Genomic DNA, 17,323 nt, shown 5'->3' with positions numbered 1-17,323 from the left:
TGTTTGAGCTATGTTACTGGTTGACCGGCGTTCGTGGTTCGACTGCTCATGACTGTTTTCCAAGATGGCGGCCGCATGTAAACATGAACACTACTGTCTTTATAATCTTTTTAATAAACTGTCTGTACACTTACAAAGTTCTCAATGCTTCGGTTTATATGTAGGGACCCTCATTATGCTACCGTTGACGTGCGGTGCTATTTTGAGCCTTGTTAGGGTTACAACATAGCGATTTACCATCTGCCCCGAAAGCTAGCGTTAGCAGCTAACCACCCGTTTGCGGTAGCTTGTTTAAAGCTAGAGACACATTCGATTAGCATGAAAACATGTCCCAGACAACGGCCGACTCGGTACACATATGTTATTAATCCCTAGGTTCATTTTGCGCCGGAATTGTCCTTTTTAAAGAAGCATTCAAACCAATTAATTGTTTTATCGAAATAGTTGGAAAATAATTTAATAGTTGAAAACTCGATTCATTTTTGCAGCTCCACACACACACACACACACACACACACACACACACACCAGTGATGTACACAATTTGTACTTTACTGACTACAGCATACAACATCACTGGTACAATTCTTCAAACACAAAGTTTTTTGTGCAAAAAGTGTTTTTCATTCCCGCGAACAGGTCACATTCTCGACATAAAAAATAGCATCAAGTTATTGTCAGAACTACCAGCTATGATTGGCCGACTATATAGTACACACCAACAACAAGCCTGAGTCAAATACTTCCACCCATATCAGCGTAGACAGCTCATATTTACCCACATTTTAGCCACGGACACTATGCTCTGCACTCCTCATTGCTGTGATGAACCTCTCTTGACACTAGAGGGCAGGCTGGCACAATAAGCAGAGCTACAGCTTGCTCAGTCGCTCTGGCAGATACAGCGTGGAGCCCTATACGTCTGGATGTCCCTGGCATGCCCTACCCCCTGCTCTCTGTCCCCAGCAGGCCAGGCCCTCAGCCAATAAAGGAACTGTTTATGGAGTGCTAAGACACTTAAGTGAAGGGAGGGGAAGCAACAGAGGGGGAATGAAGAGGGGGGGGGGAGGGCTGGCTTCAGAGAAAACAACTTATTTTTTAACTTGTGGAAAACAGAGCAGTGTCCCAAAGGAGTTGACAAGAAATAACAAGTAAAGGGCAGAGCGAGAACGCCACACAAAAGGACACAGAGGGAACAGCGCTAAACTTTGGAAACAATGACTGTGCCATGCACATCAACAGCTGGCATTTATTTGTGCAACTGATTTATGATTTGCATTTGCATTTTGACCCCTGCAGGCTTCCATACTGGACCTGCACTCTGGAGCGTTGTCCATGGGTAAACAGTTTGTCAACATCTACAGGTGAGAAAGTGTTCCTACGCTATTTTTAAGAATGCATGAATGACATCCGGCTTAATATCTTAACATTTGCAGAAATATCTTCACCAAAAATATGGAGTTAGTCATCAATCTTACTGATGCCGGTCTTGGAGCACTGTCTTCTCCAGGTCCAGTGACCCGTACGAACGCTCATTCATCACTGCCAGCAGAACCCAGTTTTATTTGGATCATCTGCTCCTCTCTTTCCTTCCCCCTCCCTTATACTCCTCCTGCCTTGATTAATTTCTTCCTCACTTAGCCCCCCCACCCATCTCTCTCCCGTCCCACTGGGCAGGAGGCTGACACTGGATCCTCCGGGACCATTTGGCAGATTTTAATCCGGAAGCGATGACAGTAGCACTCTCACCCTGCTTGCCACCCTTCACCCCTCATTGGGGACTTGCTCATGTGAAGCAGCCAGACATTTACAGTCTGCTGTGTTTGGATGGCTGGATGGCACACCCGTCTGGGTAATGGTGCACTGTGGCGTGCTGTGAAACGTTAATTTATGCTAACAGAACCCATCTCCTCTGCTCTCTCCCCCCCTTTGCTGTGTCTGTGCTCGTGTTTGTGTCTGTGTGCCCATGTGTCTCTGATTGGCTTTGTCTGCATCCGGAACGGTCTGTCTGTCTGGAATTGTGCGGCGGGATGTGGCTCCAGGTATTTCGGAGATCAGATCAGGGATGTGTTCACACAAGAGGATTTCCAGCTTTACAGGTGACTACGGAACCCTAATTTGAAAATCAGACATGCATTTATTGCTCCAAAATTGTGGCATCAACGCTAATAATACTTGTTGTACACAACAATAGCAAACATAACTCCTTATTATAATGCCTTTGGTAGCATGTAATCAATATAAGAATCTCTCTCTCTCTCTCTCTCTCTCTCTCTCTCTCTCTCTCTCTCTCTCTCTCTCTCTCTCTCTCTCTCTCTCTCTCTCTCTCTCCGATAGAAAGAGAAAGGATGAGTGTGGAAAACTGTGGTGTGTGTGTGTCACTCTCTCTGTCCGTCCGTCTCTCTCTCTCTCTTTCTCTCTCTCTCTTTCTCTCTCTCTCTCTCTACGTGTGCCTGATCGTGTGTGTGTGTGTGTGTGTGTGTCACTCTCTCTCTCCGTCCGTCGGGTCTCTCTCTCTCTCTCTCTCTCTCTCTCTCTCTCTCTCTCTCTACGTTTGCCTGATCGCTGTGAGAAGTCAAGACAGCCAGTATTCCTGTATGTGATTACCTGCCTGCTTTGACACATACGCCCGCACCTCGCGCAAGAAATAGAGGAGACACCGAAACAGTCAGATTCAGGGGCAGATCTACAGGGGGGGGCAGCTGGGGGGGGGTCAGCTAACTTTGGTGTTCAAAAAACGGTGCTTATAAAAACAAACGGCCACTATGTTTGCACACTTCTTAAAACATTGAAACAAGCAATTAATTTATATGAATTAATAATAAATAATAATTGTAGATGTAATATTAGCCCGCTGCCCCTCAAATACTTTTAGCTCCGTCCCTGCAGTCTGCGAGTATGTTTTCAGTTTTTTGCCATCGGTTGTAGGGTTAGATATGTAAACAAACAAATATACATAGATTATCTAATGATGTTTTACAGTTTCTCTATCATAGCATTTGTTTGACCTTTTGTTTGATCATAATTACTGATACAATACGAGACATTCTGTTCTATTTTCTGTTCTATTTGTCTCTATCAGTAAAAATGATCAAGCCATTTAATTCAATTTCAGCTAAATTCAATTGTATTTATAGTATCAAATCGTAACAAGAGTTCACTCTTCTCAAGACACTTTACAGAGAGAGTAGGTCTAGACCACACGCTATAATTTACAAAGACCCAACAAATTCCCCCAAGAGCAAGCGTTTGGTGCAACTGTGGCGAGGACAAACTTCCTTTTGGGCAGAAACCTCGGACAGACCCAGGCTCTTGTTGGGCGGCCATCTGCCGCTGCCGGTTGGGAGACAGATACAGATATACAGATATAGAGAATTATGATTCATAATAATTAGAGCAGTTGGTATGATGAACAGTGGCAATTATAGTAACCATAAAGATAACGGAACTATGACTAGAAATAATAGTTGTAGCAGTTCAGGGCGTAGCAGGGTGTTGCGGGGCATAGTAGGGCGTAGCCGTGCGTTTACATATGGGGTTCCCATGTACCGTCTTCCCCTGCCAAGTTCTCTTACTATCCCTTTGCCACCCCATGTGAAATTTTCTAGGTCCGCCACTGGACAGATTGGATAACATTGGCGGCGAAATAAAAATAGCTGCCATGCGCTGCTATACGCGACGGTTACGCGCCAAATGTGTTTTCACTGTGAGAACCCAAATGAAAATGAATTGAATGTTTCCACAATTTATTTGCTGATAGCCAATGAAGTCCTATAATGTTTATATAGATATCGGTCTTAACGAACACTCAGCTGCTGAGGTTGAGACCTCCTCTTGACGAGTGTTGCTCACTGCAGCACAGTCCTAAATCCTACTTCCTACAGATCTTTCAATCTGACATGTTGGTCTGTTTTTCAGAGATGTCCGAGGGCGAATCCAGGCAGTTATTGCTGAGACGTTTGGTTTGGACCCGACTCTGATGTACCTCACCAAGCCCACCTTCTTCTCCAGAATCAACAGCACGGTAGCCAAGACCCAACACGACGAGTACTGGCATCCACACATAGATAAGGTAACGCGCAAAACAGAGTCCTTCTACCTCGGATGACTGTTGACCTTGGCTAACCGATCTGGTACATTTGGGGCTAGTCGTAACTTCATCAAACATATAATGTATTGGCTTGATGTGTGCCTGAGTCTTAAGTTTTAGAATTGGTACGGGAACAAAAAATCCCTAAGGACATGGTGTTGGTTAGTTGCAATGCGTTGGTAACAAATAACTGGCGAATCGCAAACATTACATAGAGCATACAGTTAGCTGGTTTCACGGCAACAATGCCAGCTGCCTTAAACAAACAGATGTGTGTTTCCGGATTATAATTTTTACAGTTTGTACACGATGTTAGTACAACTTGAAACTCGCTCACCTTGAATTCTTTGAAGAGATCGCGGTGCCGTTTCAGGTGCTCTGCCAAATTTCGAGGTGTTTCCTTCCTTTGTTTGAAACACACCGTTATATGTCCGTTGTCTAGAGTTGGAAAGTAACTAACCACAATTATTCACGTTACTGTAATTTGTTGGTTTTTTTGTGTACTTTTACTATTTAAAGTAGTTTTTAAAATCTGTAATTTTTACTTTTTACTTTTTTACTTAAGCATTAGTGAATACACCCATGCTAAAGTTGACTAAAAAGAGGAATAAAAAAAAATCATCTTTTGGAAATTGATCTTAATGCCTTAATTAAAAAAAAAAAAAAATCCAACCTTTAAGGACACCAATTTTCTTTGAATGAATAATCTATCGTAAATAAATAAATGTTCTTCCTTAAAATACAGGGGGCGTAAGTAAGTACACATAGAGGCAGGCAGATTTTTCTTTTTAAAGGCCAGTTATTTCATGGATCCAGGATACTATGCATCCTGATTAAGCTCCCTTGGCCTTCGGAATTAAAATAGCCCCCCATCATCACATACCCTTCACCATACCTAGAGATTGGCATGGGGTACTTTCCGTAAGGTCATCTCTCAATACAAATCAAACCAGCTATTAGGCCAACTGAAATAAAGGGTATGTGATGATGTGGGGCTATTTTAATTCCAAAGGCCAAGGGAATTTTATCAGGATGCATAGTATCCTGGATCCATGAAATAACTGGCCTTTAAAAAGAAAAATCTGCCTGCTTTTATTTAACATAGGGGTGTACTTACTTATGCCCCCTGTATTTTAAGGAAGAACATTTATTTATTTATTTATTTATTTATGATACATTAATCATTCACAAAGAAAATTGGTGTCCTTAAAGGTTGGATTTTTCCAATTGTTTTTAATTAAGGCATTAAGAGCAATTTCCAAAAGATTTTTTCATTTTTAGCATGGGTGTATTCAGTTATGCTTAGCACTGTAAGTATGTTTTGTACTTTGCTACATTTTAAATCACATCCGTTACTGACTAAAAAAAATTTATGTTTTTGCATAGTTTATTTTGTCTCTTTGAATTTTAAATTGCTTTTTTTTAAAAAAGCAATTTAAGACTTTTTAAGACTTTTTTTGGCTTTGTGCCCTTATCAAATCACAAAAGACTGCAATTTAATTAAATAAGGATAATAAATATGAATAAAATATTAAGTATAAACATCAAGAAGTATACATAGAGGCAAAGTCACCTCTCTCTCTACGATGGCACTTTGGATTGTGTCTGATTTTAACAGCTAAAAACTATTTTGCATTAGTTTCAAACCTACCCCTTCTTTAGCCTGCTGCCAATGAGACGTGAAATCAGATTAGCAGCAGAAAATGGATGGATGCGTTTTAATCATTTTCAAAATGTTATCTTGAAATGAATTTTAGATGGTTGGTCAGTTAAGAAATTTAAAGCCACAGAGACTCACTGAAAACATACATACGTACATGTAACCTGTGCCTGGAAAATCCCCTTTGGTTTTCTCACATTCACCTTAACAATCAGTTCAGACATTGAGCTGCTGCTCATTTCAGATATTGCTGAACCAAGAAATAGCTATTCTTCAATCATTTCTTAAAATAAGTGTAATTCGCCTTCAGGCCATATCCTTAATCCTATAGCCTAGGGCTGGGCGATATGGCTGAAAACTGTATCACGATATAAGAGTTTCATATTGGTCGATATCGATAATTATTGATATTTTTTATGACCTATTTAAAATAAGGACCAGGCGAAAAATATATTAAATTTAAACATTTTTATTTTAAACTTAACCTTCCTCTGATTATAATCCCCTCAGTTATAAAAGCAGAAATGTCAACAACCATGGAAATCACTCAAATAATTAAAATGTAAACATAAGTCTAAAATCACAGTGAAGAAAGAATAAGTAAGAACTGCTTAATAAGGTGTAATAAAATGGTGCAAAGTGTTAAATATAAACATAGAGAAACCTGAGAAGAACTATTTTCTGTAAGTTTAGTGCTAGGTTGGTAACCTGGCTTCTGGACAGTGCTCAGCACGTCTGCCTCCGTTATTTCTTTGTAGCGTTTAGTAAGGCGCTGATGCAGAGTACCTCTCCATGGCGGTCTGCTACTTGTGCGGTGTAGCAGCTGCAGATGTTGTTGGACGTTGCTGGCGAATACGGCTGTGCTCCAAAGTGTGAGCGCGGCTAAGGTGGTAAAACAAGTTTGCGGTAGTGTTGGTGGGGACGACGGTCAGACTTATAAAATCCCCAAAACTGCCATACTGACTTTTCCTGTTTTATCAACAATTTCTCGCTTTCGCTGGCGGCACTCACTTTCCACTTATCGCTTCCACGCCGGTTCTGTTATTGTAGAATCCAACACGCGGGACAGCGATGTGCGCAAACACACATGATACTGTTACATGATTGGCTGTTAGAGTGTCACTCCCTACGTTGCTAGGTTACCAGAGAGTGAGTGCCTTTGTTCATGCAACCAAACTTGATTCGTAACTTCTGGTTTCTTCCGAAGAAGAAAAACAACTTATCGAACGTTTTATCGAACGCATTTTCTATTGATATTGATTACGTGTCTGTCGCGATACATATCGTTATCGTTTTATCGCCCAGCCCTACTATAGCCCGTACCTCTGTTCTGTTACGTAAACTGTTCACGTCACACATTGAGTGCAGGTCTTTTCTTCTTCTTTTCGTCACTGCCTCAACTGTACTCTATAGTCTTTCACTTTGCACTTTGATCATTGTCATGAGACGTGAAAGTTGCTCAGGGTTTGAGAGAACCTTGTTTGAGACCTTGAGGCAAGTTTCAAACAAATGAAGATGTCTTTCAGGGGATAAAACGTTTCAGTGCTCTACATCTTATTTAGTTAAAAAGTGGAAACTGTAATAGTTGGTAACTTCTAAAATTGATAGGAATTCCTCTGTTTGGGAGTACATTTGATATTATGTATTGTTATTGTCTTACCAAAGCTATAAAAAATAGTGTTTGTAGATGCCTCGTCCATATTAATATGTGTCACCTCATACCCTCCCTCTGGCCCTCGACAGCTGGAGAAATCTAATCTGTAAGGAACCACTTCTCTTCCCCAGCTGTCTCTGCCGCCATTTTGGGGCTAATTGACTAACCCAACCCTCATTTAAATGTAAATGGTCTCTGAGGTCTCTGGTGGTGAATTTTCTCCCCCATCGATCATCTTGCTGAAACGGTGTCATAGCACCGGTCGTTGTATGACAGCACGGAAAGAGTGTTTTATCTCATTCATGGCAGGGATAACTTTCCTTCGTAATGAAACTGAATTCTAGTGGCAGACACTAATGTCAAATGTATTTTCATTCATGAGCTCGGCTTGTCAAGCTGCAAATGAAACGAAATGAACTTACAGACCAGCTTGATAATAGAGTAATCATCCCTGTGAAATGGCTAGACCTAGACCTGGTTTATTTGAGATTTGAACTATTTTATAGCACACAATCTTTTTGATGGCCTGACTTGGAACTAAGGAACTTTAATCAATTTGATGCAATTTGCATGGCAATTTTGCATTACTAGTAGAATTAAGAAAATGTTTATGTGAATGTTTGGTTGAGCCAACCCTTTAAAGCTGCACTAATCAATATTTCTTTTTATCTCAGTTCTATGCCATTTTAGCCTCTTTTAGCACATTGTTTTGGTTGTCTGGCTCACAAACTCTTGTCTTATTGACTTTGTTGTCAACCTCAAAAGGTAACTGTTTTCACCCAAAAAGCTACCTGCCCAGAACCAAGCAGTAGACAGACAAAGTTAGTGATACATAGTGGAGCCTTTAGCAGCTAAAGAGCCAGATATTTTTCACATGAGTTGGTGGAAACCAAAACAGAGCTAAAAAATAAATCAGACCTCGTTACTGGATGTGCTGATCGGTAATTGTTCGGCTAACACGTTCACTATATGGCCCCAAGTGGGCAAAAAAAGATAATCTGTTAATGCCAGCACTCACCGCTTTCCCCTTATTCGCCTCACCTGGGGAGGAAAGGGCCGATTGTCCCCTCCGACCCGAGTGGGGCGCCTCACATTTCTAACATAACTTAGCTGACACAACATGGCTTACAGTGCTAACCTCTAAACCAACCATTGTTGGTGGTGCTGCCTTCTCCCGAAGGTAGCGTTAACGGCACGAACCGGCCACGAAGCCTGAGGTGGGAGTGGGTGAGCAGGTCTGGGATGGCAAGTGACAGGGTTAGTGTTATATCCGGGACACACTTAGCCGATTATCGGCCGTTAGACAGTCTGGCGAGGTCAGTGGCGCAAATCTGTTCGGTGTGTCCCGTGCCGTCGTCAGTCTGGGGGGCTGTCGGCGTTCATTTTGGCCGACCTGACATGTTCAGTCGCCGGCAGGGCAGTCGGGACTCACCCGGAAATGGCGAGCGGAATGAGGTGACTAGAGTCTCTCAAAATCTGACGAAAATCTTTTAGACTGACCTTTGTTGAGCTGAAATGAAGACAGATTCAGCAACTGCACGGCCTATTTCACGCTTTAAATGTTTTCAGAAACATGTTTCAGTGAATCATTTCACTGAAACATTTTAGTACAATATGAGATCGTATTCTGAACGGCCGCCATGACAGTCTGGCTTTGAATTTCTGGAGAAAACAAACCCATTTGACGCGTTCGTCCAATCAGCTGCCGGTTTTCATTTCCTGGGCAACAATACAGATTAGCGCCGCCTGCTGTTATAGAGATGTATTACGTCTCGTCTTTTTGGTGTGTTCTGTGGCAGTTTTTGGACCAACTGACTGATCATTTCAACTGGCTTTTTCTGTCAACGGTCGGCCATCTGGTCAGTGTGTAAGCAGCTTTAGGCGGTCCTATCCCTGAAGCTCTCCACGGGCGCCACCCTGACTGCAATGACTCAGACTACAACTTTGACTTCATGTGAAGTTATATTAAAATTATTTAAAAGACCCAACCAATTCATTTGCTCATAACCATGTTTTAATTACATTTTGTGGCTGGTAGGGCACAGCACGTGCACCCTATATTGGCCAGGTGCCAATGGTTAATGCTGCTTTAACATTATCATGCTGTACACTGTGGGCTAATCAAGCACCTTTAGTTGACAAAATATCATAATACCTTTTTTAATATGAGTACGCATGGTAACGCTATGCAGCTTCTCAGCCCTCATGACTTCTCTATACTTTATTTTCTCCGTAGTTGCTGTCTCACCTTGTAAATTAAAATCCAGTTTACCGTTAAACATGCCTGCAGCAAATGGTATACAACTCAACGGCTCTCAGTTATCAAGGAGAAGGCAGTTGCAGGTTAATGGGGCAGGTAGAGACAGTCGTCTAGACAGATACACGCAGATCAGAAAAGTTGCATATTGAATATCTAGAACTATATTATTATTTATAATTATAGAAGTTGGAAACACTTATGAGTGTTCTCTAGCCCGGATTGGTTTGAAGTTTCAGCGATTCATCAAATTCCCAGCAGTTCACTTTGTTTTTCTTTCTTTGAGGTAAGATCAAGTGAAAGCGGTCCCAGTCGTAAATGACTGTTATACTCTGCTTCTGGTTCCTTGTCAACTCCCTCTTTGATGTTACATTAAGGCTACACACTGGATGTTTAATCTCAGTTGGCCCTCATGGAACTGAGCATCTCTTATTGGTGCTGTTGTAACTTGTTCCGCAGTTTATTTAGAAGGAATGAATTTGGCTACATCTTAAGGCCTGCCTTGACACTACAATCCATTTAGTTGCATAAATATTTGCACCACTGCGACTTGCAAGTATGCCTACATATTATATATTCATACCTGCAAACTCGCCTTTTGGCGACAATCGCCGTTTTTAGTTCCCAGTTTGTGCTATTTTATACTTCTTCTCCACTATATCTCAGAGGAAATAGTACTTTTTACCCCACTACATTTATGTGACAGCATTAATTACTAGTTACATTGCAGATTCAGATGAACAATACAAAATATAATCAATAAATAAATGATGATATGAGGGAGAAATTCACTAGCTACTAGGGGTGGGAATCACCAGAGGCCTACGATATTATTGCGATTTTCAACATATTGCAATATTCTGTGATTATATTGCAATTTATTACCATTTTTCCAACTTCAAATTTTTCTCAATGTCAAATGATGTCCCCAAAAGGAAACTTTGTCAACATCTGTTTTATCTAAAAAGATACATTTCTCAGTTTGTTCATCTCACTTCAATTTTATTGCTGCTAAATGGGATTGTCAAGCAGACAAACTGACCAACACATATATAATAAAAGATCGATACTTGGTGTCTGTGTATCGATACAGTATTGCCACAGAAAATATCCCGATATTATGCTGTATCGATTCCCCCCCCCCCCCACCCCTAGTAGCTACTCAGCACTATTTAAATTGATATACAAAATATATTTAAAAAATAAAATTGGCTCCACGTTTACAGCTGCCTCATTAAAGTGATTAACCCATTAATTCATCATTAATTATAATCCAATAATAAAATATGTCTTTGTTTAAAAACAAGATGCTTTCTCGTTTTCTCGTATTCTAATCTCAAAAGGCTCCAAAAGGCTTCATTTGCGTATCAAAAGATATTCTTCCGGGGACCCCAGACCTGATTTTAGTTTTGTATCTTGTCACATTGGTCACTACTCCAGAGTTTGCAGGTCTGTGTATCACTTCTGGATATTATGAGCTTCTTCTTTGTGCAAAAGCCACTGTAACTGTTGATTTTATTTATCAAATAAAAAACTCTCCTATATTTAATTATTCCCCAAGGTCTTATGAGGAGAGCAGTTGAGATGGGGAGTCCGCAGCAAGTGAGCCCATGAGAAAAACGGAACACAAACAGGGTTGAGTTACTGCAGTTAGTGCAGCACATTGTTCACATGAAGCACCCTTACAGTATAAAGAATAACATGCTGTTTTGAAGTGATTATAAACTTGATGCTGGGTAACATTTCACAGAATACATTTGGGGAACTAAAAGAAGAAGTTAAACTGATTCACCGCAGTCCCACTGTTTCATTTCATAGGAGCTACATTTAAATGGTTACCCCAGCAATTTAGTATTGTACTTGGGTAAATGCAGTAAATTGGTGCAGGTGAGATGGATATATCCTGACTGTTAAGTCCCTTGTATGGGTCAAATTCCTAAAGCCTTGGATTCTACACATCCCATAATTCAATTAGAGAGGGTCTCTTAATTCAGCTAACTTTTATATGGTGCTCTATTTAAATTTTGTAACCACGGCAGCGTGGCTCAAGGGATGTCAGTCTGACGGTGGGTCGGTAGGTCGGTTGTTCCACCTCTTTGGTCGAAACTGAAATATTTCAACATTAAAGGACAATTTCAGCGCAAAATGAACCTAGGGGTTAATAACATATGTGTACCGAGTCGACCGTTCTCTGGGATATGTTTTAATGCTAATCGAATGTGTCTATAGCTTGAAACAAGCTACCGCAAACCGGGGATAGCTTATAACGCTGGCCTTCGGGGCAGAGGGTAAATCGCTATTTCTACACCACTAACAAGGCTCAAAACACTTCAACGGCAGCATAATAAGGGTCCCTACATATAAACCAAAGCATTGAGAACTTGGTAAGTGTACAGACAGTTTATTAAAAAGATAGTTTATAAAGACTGTACCGTGTTCATGTATACAGGCAGGCGCCATCTTGGGAAAACAGTCATGACCAGTCGAACCACGTACGCCCTGCTTGAGCTATGTTACTGGTTACTGGTTGCACGGCATTCGTCGTTAGACCAGTCGTGACTGTTTTTCACAAGATGACGCCGGCCTGTATAGTGAACGGTACTGTCTTTATAAACTATCTTTTTAATAAACTGTCTGTACACTTAACATGTTCTCAATGCTTCGGTTTACATGTAGGGACCCTCAAGTGTGGTCCTATTTTGAGCCTTGTTAGTGGTGTAGATAGAGCAATCTACCCTCTGCCCTGTAGGCTAGCGTTATAAGCTATCACCGGTTTGCACTAGCTTGTTTAAAGGTGCTTACACACTAACCAGACGGCAGAAAAGCCAGTGGAAATGATCAGTCGCGTCCCAGAGGTCCAAAAAGCTGCCTCGGAACACTCTGAAGCTACACCGACTTGAGAAACGTAATACGTCTACATAGCAGCAGGCGGCGCTAATCTGTATTGTTGCCCAAGAAATTAAAACCGGCAGCTGATTGGACGAACGCGTCACATGGGTTTGTTTTCTCCGGACATTCAAAGCCAGACTGTCATGGCGGCCGTTCAGAATACGATCTCATGCAGTTGCTGAATCTGTCTTCGTTTCAGCTCAACAAAGGTCAGTTTAAAAGATTTTCGTCAGATTTTGAGAGACTCTAGTCACCTCATTCCTCTCCCCATTTCTGGGTGAGTCCCGACTGCCCTGCCACCGACTGAACATGTCAGGTCGGCCAAAACGAACGCCGACAGCCCCCCAGACTGACGACGGCACGGGACACACCGAACAGATTCGAGTCACTGACCTCGCCAGACTGTCCAACGGCAGATTTTTGGCCTAGTGTGTCCACACCTTAAAGCTAGAGACACATTTAGCATGAAAACATATCCCAGAGTTATTAACCCCTAGGTTCATTTTGCGCCGGAATTGTCCTTTAATCAGATGGATCGTTATGAAATGTGGTACATTTTACAAATTTATATTACCCTGAGGATGAAGTGTACCGACTCTTCTGACATCCTTGGCTTTTAATGAACTGTCTTGACATCTATTAAACTTAACCTGAAAAACCACTAGATAAACTAAACTTGAAACTTACTTCGTTTTCGATGCGAATTAGCAGCATGTTAACACGCTAAACTAAGACTGTGAAACTGGAAAATATACCTGCTAAACATCCGCAGTTTAGATTAAATGCAGATACTGCCTTCCTCTCTCACGGTCTGTCAGGTGACTTATGGCTCTTTTGACTACACCTCGCTCCTGTACCTGTCTGACTACGGCACTGACTTCACTGGAGGAAGATTCATCTTCATGGACCAAAATGACAACCGGACAGTGGAACCACGGGCAGGTACCACGCTTTTTCCTACTTGAACTTCAAAGACGGTGATGTTTGATCTGCTGTAAGGCAGGATATTGTAAATCAGTAACACCTGGTAACCCCCGGCTTTGTCTATATATGCCTATTAACTGACACTTGAAGTAAGTGATGTGACATAAAGGATTTTATTATTACAGCCATTCTTAAAATGATATTGCTGCACTCAGCTGCATTATGACTCTGGAGGTGGTTTTAGTGGGGGTAATCCGTATGTAAGTGGGTAATCAGCAGCACAGACTGCTGCTCAAGGTGCTGAAGGTGCAGAGGATTAGGCTTTACCTCGCATATACATGTAGTACCCAGAGGGTTAGACATAAAAGCATCTTGATCCCGTAGGAAATCCAGTGGTCTGTGTCTGTGGCTAAGTGAAGAATATTTTAAAGTTGCCTGCGTAAAAAAACCACATAACCTGTTTAGGGTTTCAGGACTTCAGAGACAAGCGTGAGGCATTTAAAAACAGGGGAATTGGATCAATTCTCTGGGGAGCTTGTGGACAAATCAGGACAGTTTCCGAGCTGCTACCTTTTAAAGGAATGTGCCAGAATGAGTTTGCCAACTTGTTTCAGACTGCCGATTCAAGTAATTGAAGTTCAAGTAATTGAATCGGCAGGTTAATTTTAAGCAGTTTGCTCTGCTGTTTTGACTGTGTACTTCTTTGTAAACGTTTCAACTTCCATTCCTCATATTCATTTGCACTATTTAGTGGCATAGGGCATCCACTCTTTTCTGGACCTGGGCTTTTGCTTCCAATCAGCTTACTATTAATGGTCTCCAAATCTTGTAGCATAGAACTACTCAGGTATTTATTTTTTTTTGGCCTACCCTGTTTCCTCTTTCCCTGTGGATTGTAGTCCAGGGTTTCGTGATGTTATTTGTGTCCTTTCTTACGATGCGACCCATCCATTTCCACTATTTTCTTTTGACTGTGTCTTCCTATGTGGTAATCCTCCACAGGTCCTCATTCGTGGTTTCGGTGGACCACCATAGCTTTAGGATATAACGCTTTTGTTGAAACCTGTATCTTGCTTGTGAGTGCCCCGGTGGTTTTCCACATCTCAGAACCATAGAGCAGGGACAGCAGGACATTGAATTACAATACTGAGTAAATAAAGTATATGTAATATTAATTCAATTCAATAAGTTAATGCCCTACACACTAGTAGCTGTCACTGTGGAATTCATCCACACACTGTGAAAAAGGTAGTGCTAGAAGCTTGGGAACATGCAGTGGTAGTTGGCTAATTACTTTAGCTGGTGAGCTAATTAGTTACACGCTCGCAAGTTGGGAACATGCTAGCATTAGCCAGCCACCCAGCTCTCAAAGCTAGCTGTTTTTTTTAACTGGTAGTTAGCAATCTGGTGAGCAACCGTGAGCAACAGAGCTAGCTAGCTAACTTCCTCAGTCACTAACGTCAAGTTAGCAAGCAAGCTAGCTCAGTCACAAACCAGCCAACAGGTTAGTACAGTTTATTCAAGAGTTTAGTTTTAGTTTCTCTCCAGTGTAGTAGATACGTGCCTGATCGTGCGCCTGGCCTTTCACAGCGGACACGTATTTCTACCAGCGCGCGCGTGCTCTCTCTCTCTCTCTCTCTCTCTCTCTCTCTCTCTCTCTCTCTCTCTCTCTGTCTCTCTCTCTCTCTCTCTCTCTCTCTCTCTCTCTCTCTCTCTCTCTCCCCCCCCCCCCAAAAGAAAGAGCCAGGATGAGTGCGGAAAACTGGTAATTATAGCCTGTGTGTGTGTGTTTTGGTTTCTCTCTCTCCGTGTGCCTTATCGCGTGTCTCGCTGTCAGAAGTCAAGACAGCCGAAATACCATGAACCTGGCTGTTGTATTTTAAAATGTGTTCTATTTTTGTAAAGTATCCGGCTGCACTGTGGCCTTCCTGTATGTGATTACCTGCCTGGTTTGACACATACGCTTGCATATCACGCAAGAAATAAAGTGGAAACTATCGCTGCAGCACGCGGGCCTTCGCAGACGCTATGAGGGCGCTACGCGCCCGGTGTGGCCGGACAGATTGGATAACACGGGCGCCGAAATAAAAATAGCTGCAATACGCGACGCTTACGCGTGAGGTGTGTTCCGGCTAAGACAGCAATGTAAATATCTGGAGAGACGATGAAATTCGGGAACTTCTTGGGCAGACGCCGAAAACTTCAGACAAATCAAGGAATGGCAAGAGACTTGTTTGTTTATGACCAAATTCTGAATACTCCGTGAAAAAGTGTAATCCGCATCATAGCCTGTCTGCTGCACACTGGAGTATTTCCAGTAAATGAGAACGCATCTGACACGAAAAAATCTTCTGTTGTGTGCTACATGTGTGAAAGGGAACATGATCATGGGAGATGATTCTTGGCACATAGTCCCAAGTTCCTATGTGAAAACGCTGATTGATTATCTCATGACTGTTTGCAAACTATGACTCTTTTATGTAGCAGTTTATACTGCATTTTGTATAAAAGTGGAAAGCTTTACACTGTCAAGATACTGTTGCATGGCCTCTGTAAACTGTGTGGCTCCTGAATGAGCGAAGGCTTAGTCAGTCTGTTCAATATGGAAAACCTCTCCTGAGGGCGTTCCCTCTTCCTGACGGCAAGTCACTTCCACCAAATCATATTTGACAGTGAAACCATCCTCTGTCATCTCTGTTCACCTTGTCCCTTCTTTCACTTCCTTCTCTTATCTCACCCATTATCCATCATCTCCTGCCCTCTAAACCAACTCCTCTGCCACTTTTAATGAACAGCCATTCAAAAAAGCAATCCTTCTCTTTCCTCGCGCACAATTTTTCACTTTCTCTTCTCCCCCTGAAGGTCATATGGTAATAAAGAGCGAGTGTGGCTTGCTTGCCGCCGCGTCTCCCGTGACAGCCATCTTGCGAAGTGAGAATAACCTCCCGACAACAGAGAGAATGGTGCCCGTGGGATCTTAAACCCAGTGCAACCTGCTGGGTGAAGAAGATAAAGAGGACATGGAGGAAGTGACGGGACAAAAGAGGGCGACTGCTCTCTCACTAAGGCCCTCCCTGATAGATTTTCTAATTCACAGTGAACCATGCTCGAAAATATAAATATGACAGACCTGTAAAAGCCAGTGGTAAAACCCAACCCCTGTCATTACTCCGGTCGCTGTGATTTTTTTTATTTAGAGAGGTGCATCAAGTAGGAGACACAGCAAAACTCCATGCATAATGCATCAATAGCCCAGATTATTTTTTTTTTGTCTCTGCTAAAACCCACCTCACCTCACCGAAAAAACTCTGGGTGGCATGCTGGGTAGTTGACTGACAGGTTTTGACTTGGTGCGAGTCTGATCCCTCATATCTGGTTCGCTGAGATAATCATGCCTCTTTGAGGTTGACAGCGGCCAATAACGTGTAATTATAGCACCAGGCTGACAATCAGGACTCGGCTGTCAGAGAGAGAGCAAAAGTCAAGAATGCAATGACAGTGAGCATCAGGGGGGCTGAAGTGGAAGTGTTTTTCAAGTTGCGGAGGAAGGAAGGAGGATGAAAAGAAGAGTGGAGGATTATAAGACAGGGAGTGAGATGACTGATAGACTTGCTGAATGTGTCCCCTATAGGGAGTTGAGAGACTGTATGGAGGGTGGGCACAGACAGAAAATGGCTGGGAGATAGATCAAGTAGATACGTGGTAGAGAGATAGGGTGTTGGGGCTGGGAAAGGCAGATAGATACAAACAGAGCAATGGAACAGACGGACAGTAAAAAAGGCACGTCTGCCAGAGGAGCTAATAGAGGTTAACCTGCCGGCTTAGACAACCACAGGGGACATAGATAAC

At 42.2% G+C, this 17,323-nt stretch overlaps 1 protein-coding gene across 1 annotated transcript in view; it reads left to right on the top strand.

The window, feature by feature from the left end:
- uts2r2 (urotensin-2 receptor 2) overlaps positions 1-17,323 on the top strand; it is a 39,674-nt gene that overhangs the window by 11,523 nt on the left and 10,828 nt on the right. The window contains exons 5-8 of the mRNA XM_039788248.1: positions 1,300-1,364; positions 2,043-2,099; positions 3,919-4,072; positions 13,369-13,492. Of these exons, the coding sequence (XP_039644182.1) occupies positions 1,300-1,364; positions 2,043-2,099; positions 3,919-4,072; positions 13,369-13,492 (400 nt within the window). The remainder of the gene's footprint in view (positions 1-1,299; positions 1,365-2,042; positions 2,100-3,918; positions 4,073-13,368; positions 13,493-17,323) is intronic.

This window comes from Perca fluviatilis, chromosome 21 (genome assembly GCF_010015445.1).
Source record: "Perca fluviatilis chromosome 21, GENO_Pfluv_1.0, whole genome shotgun sequence".
NCBI lineage: Eukaryota > Metazoa > Chordata > Actinopteri > Perciformes > Percidae > Perca > Perca fluviatilis.
The sequence above is the reverse complement of the archived record's forward strand: the minus strand, read 5'-3'. Positions and strand labels throughout refer to the sequence as shown.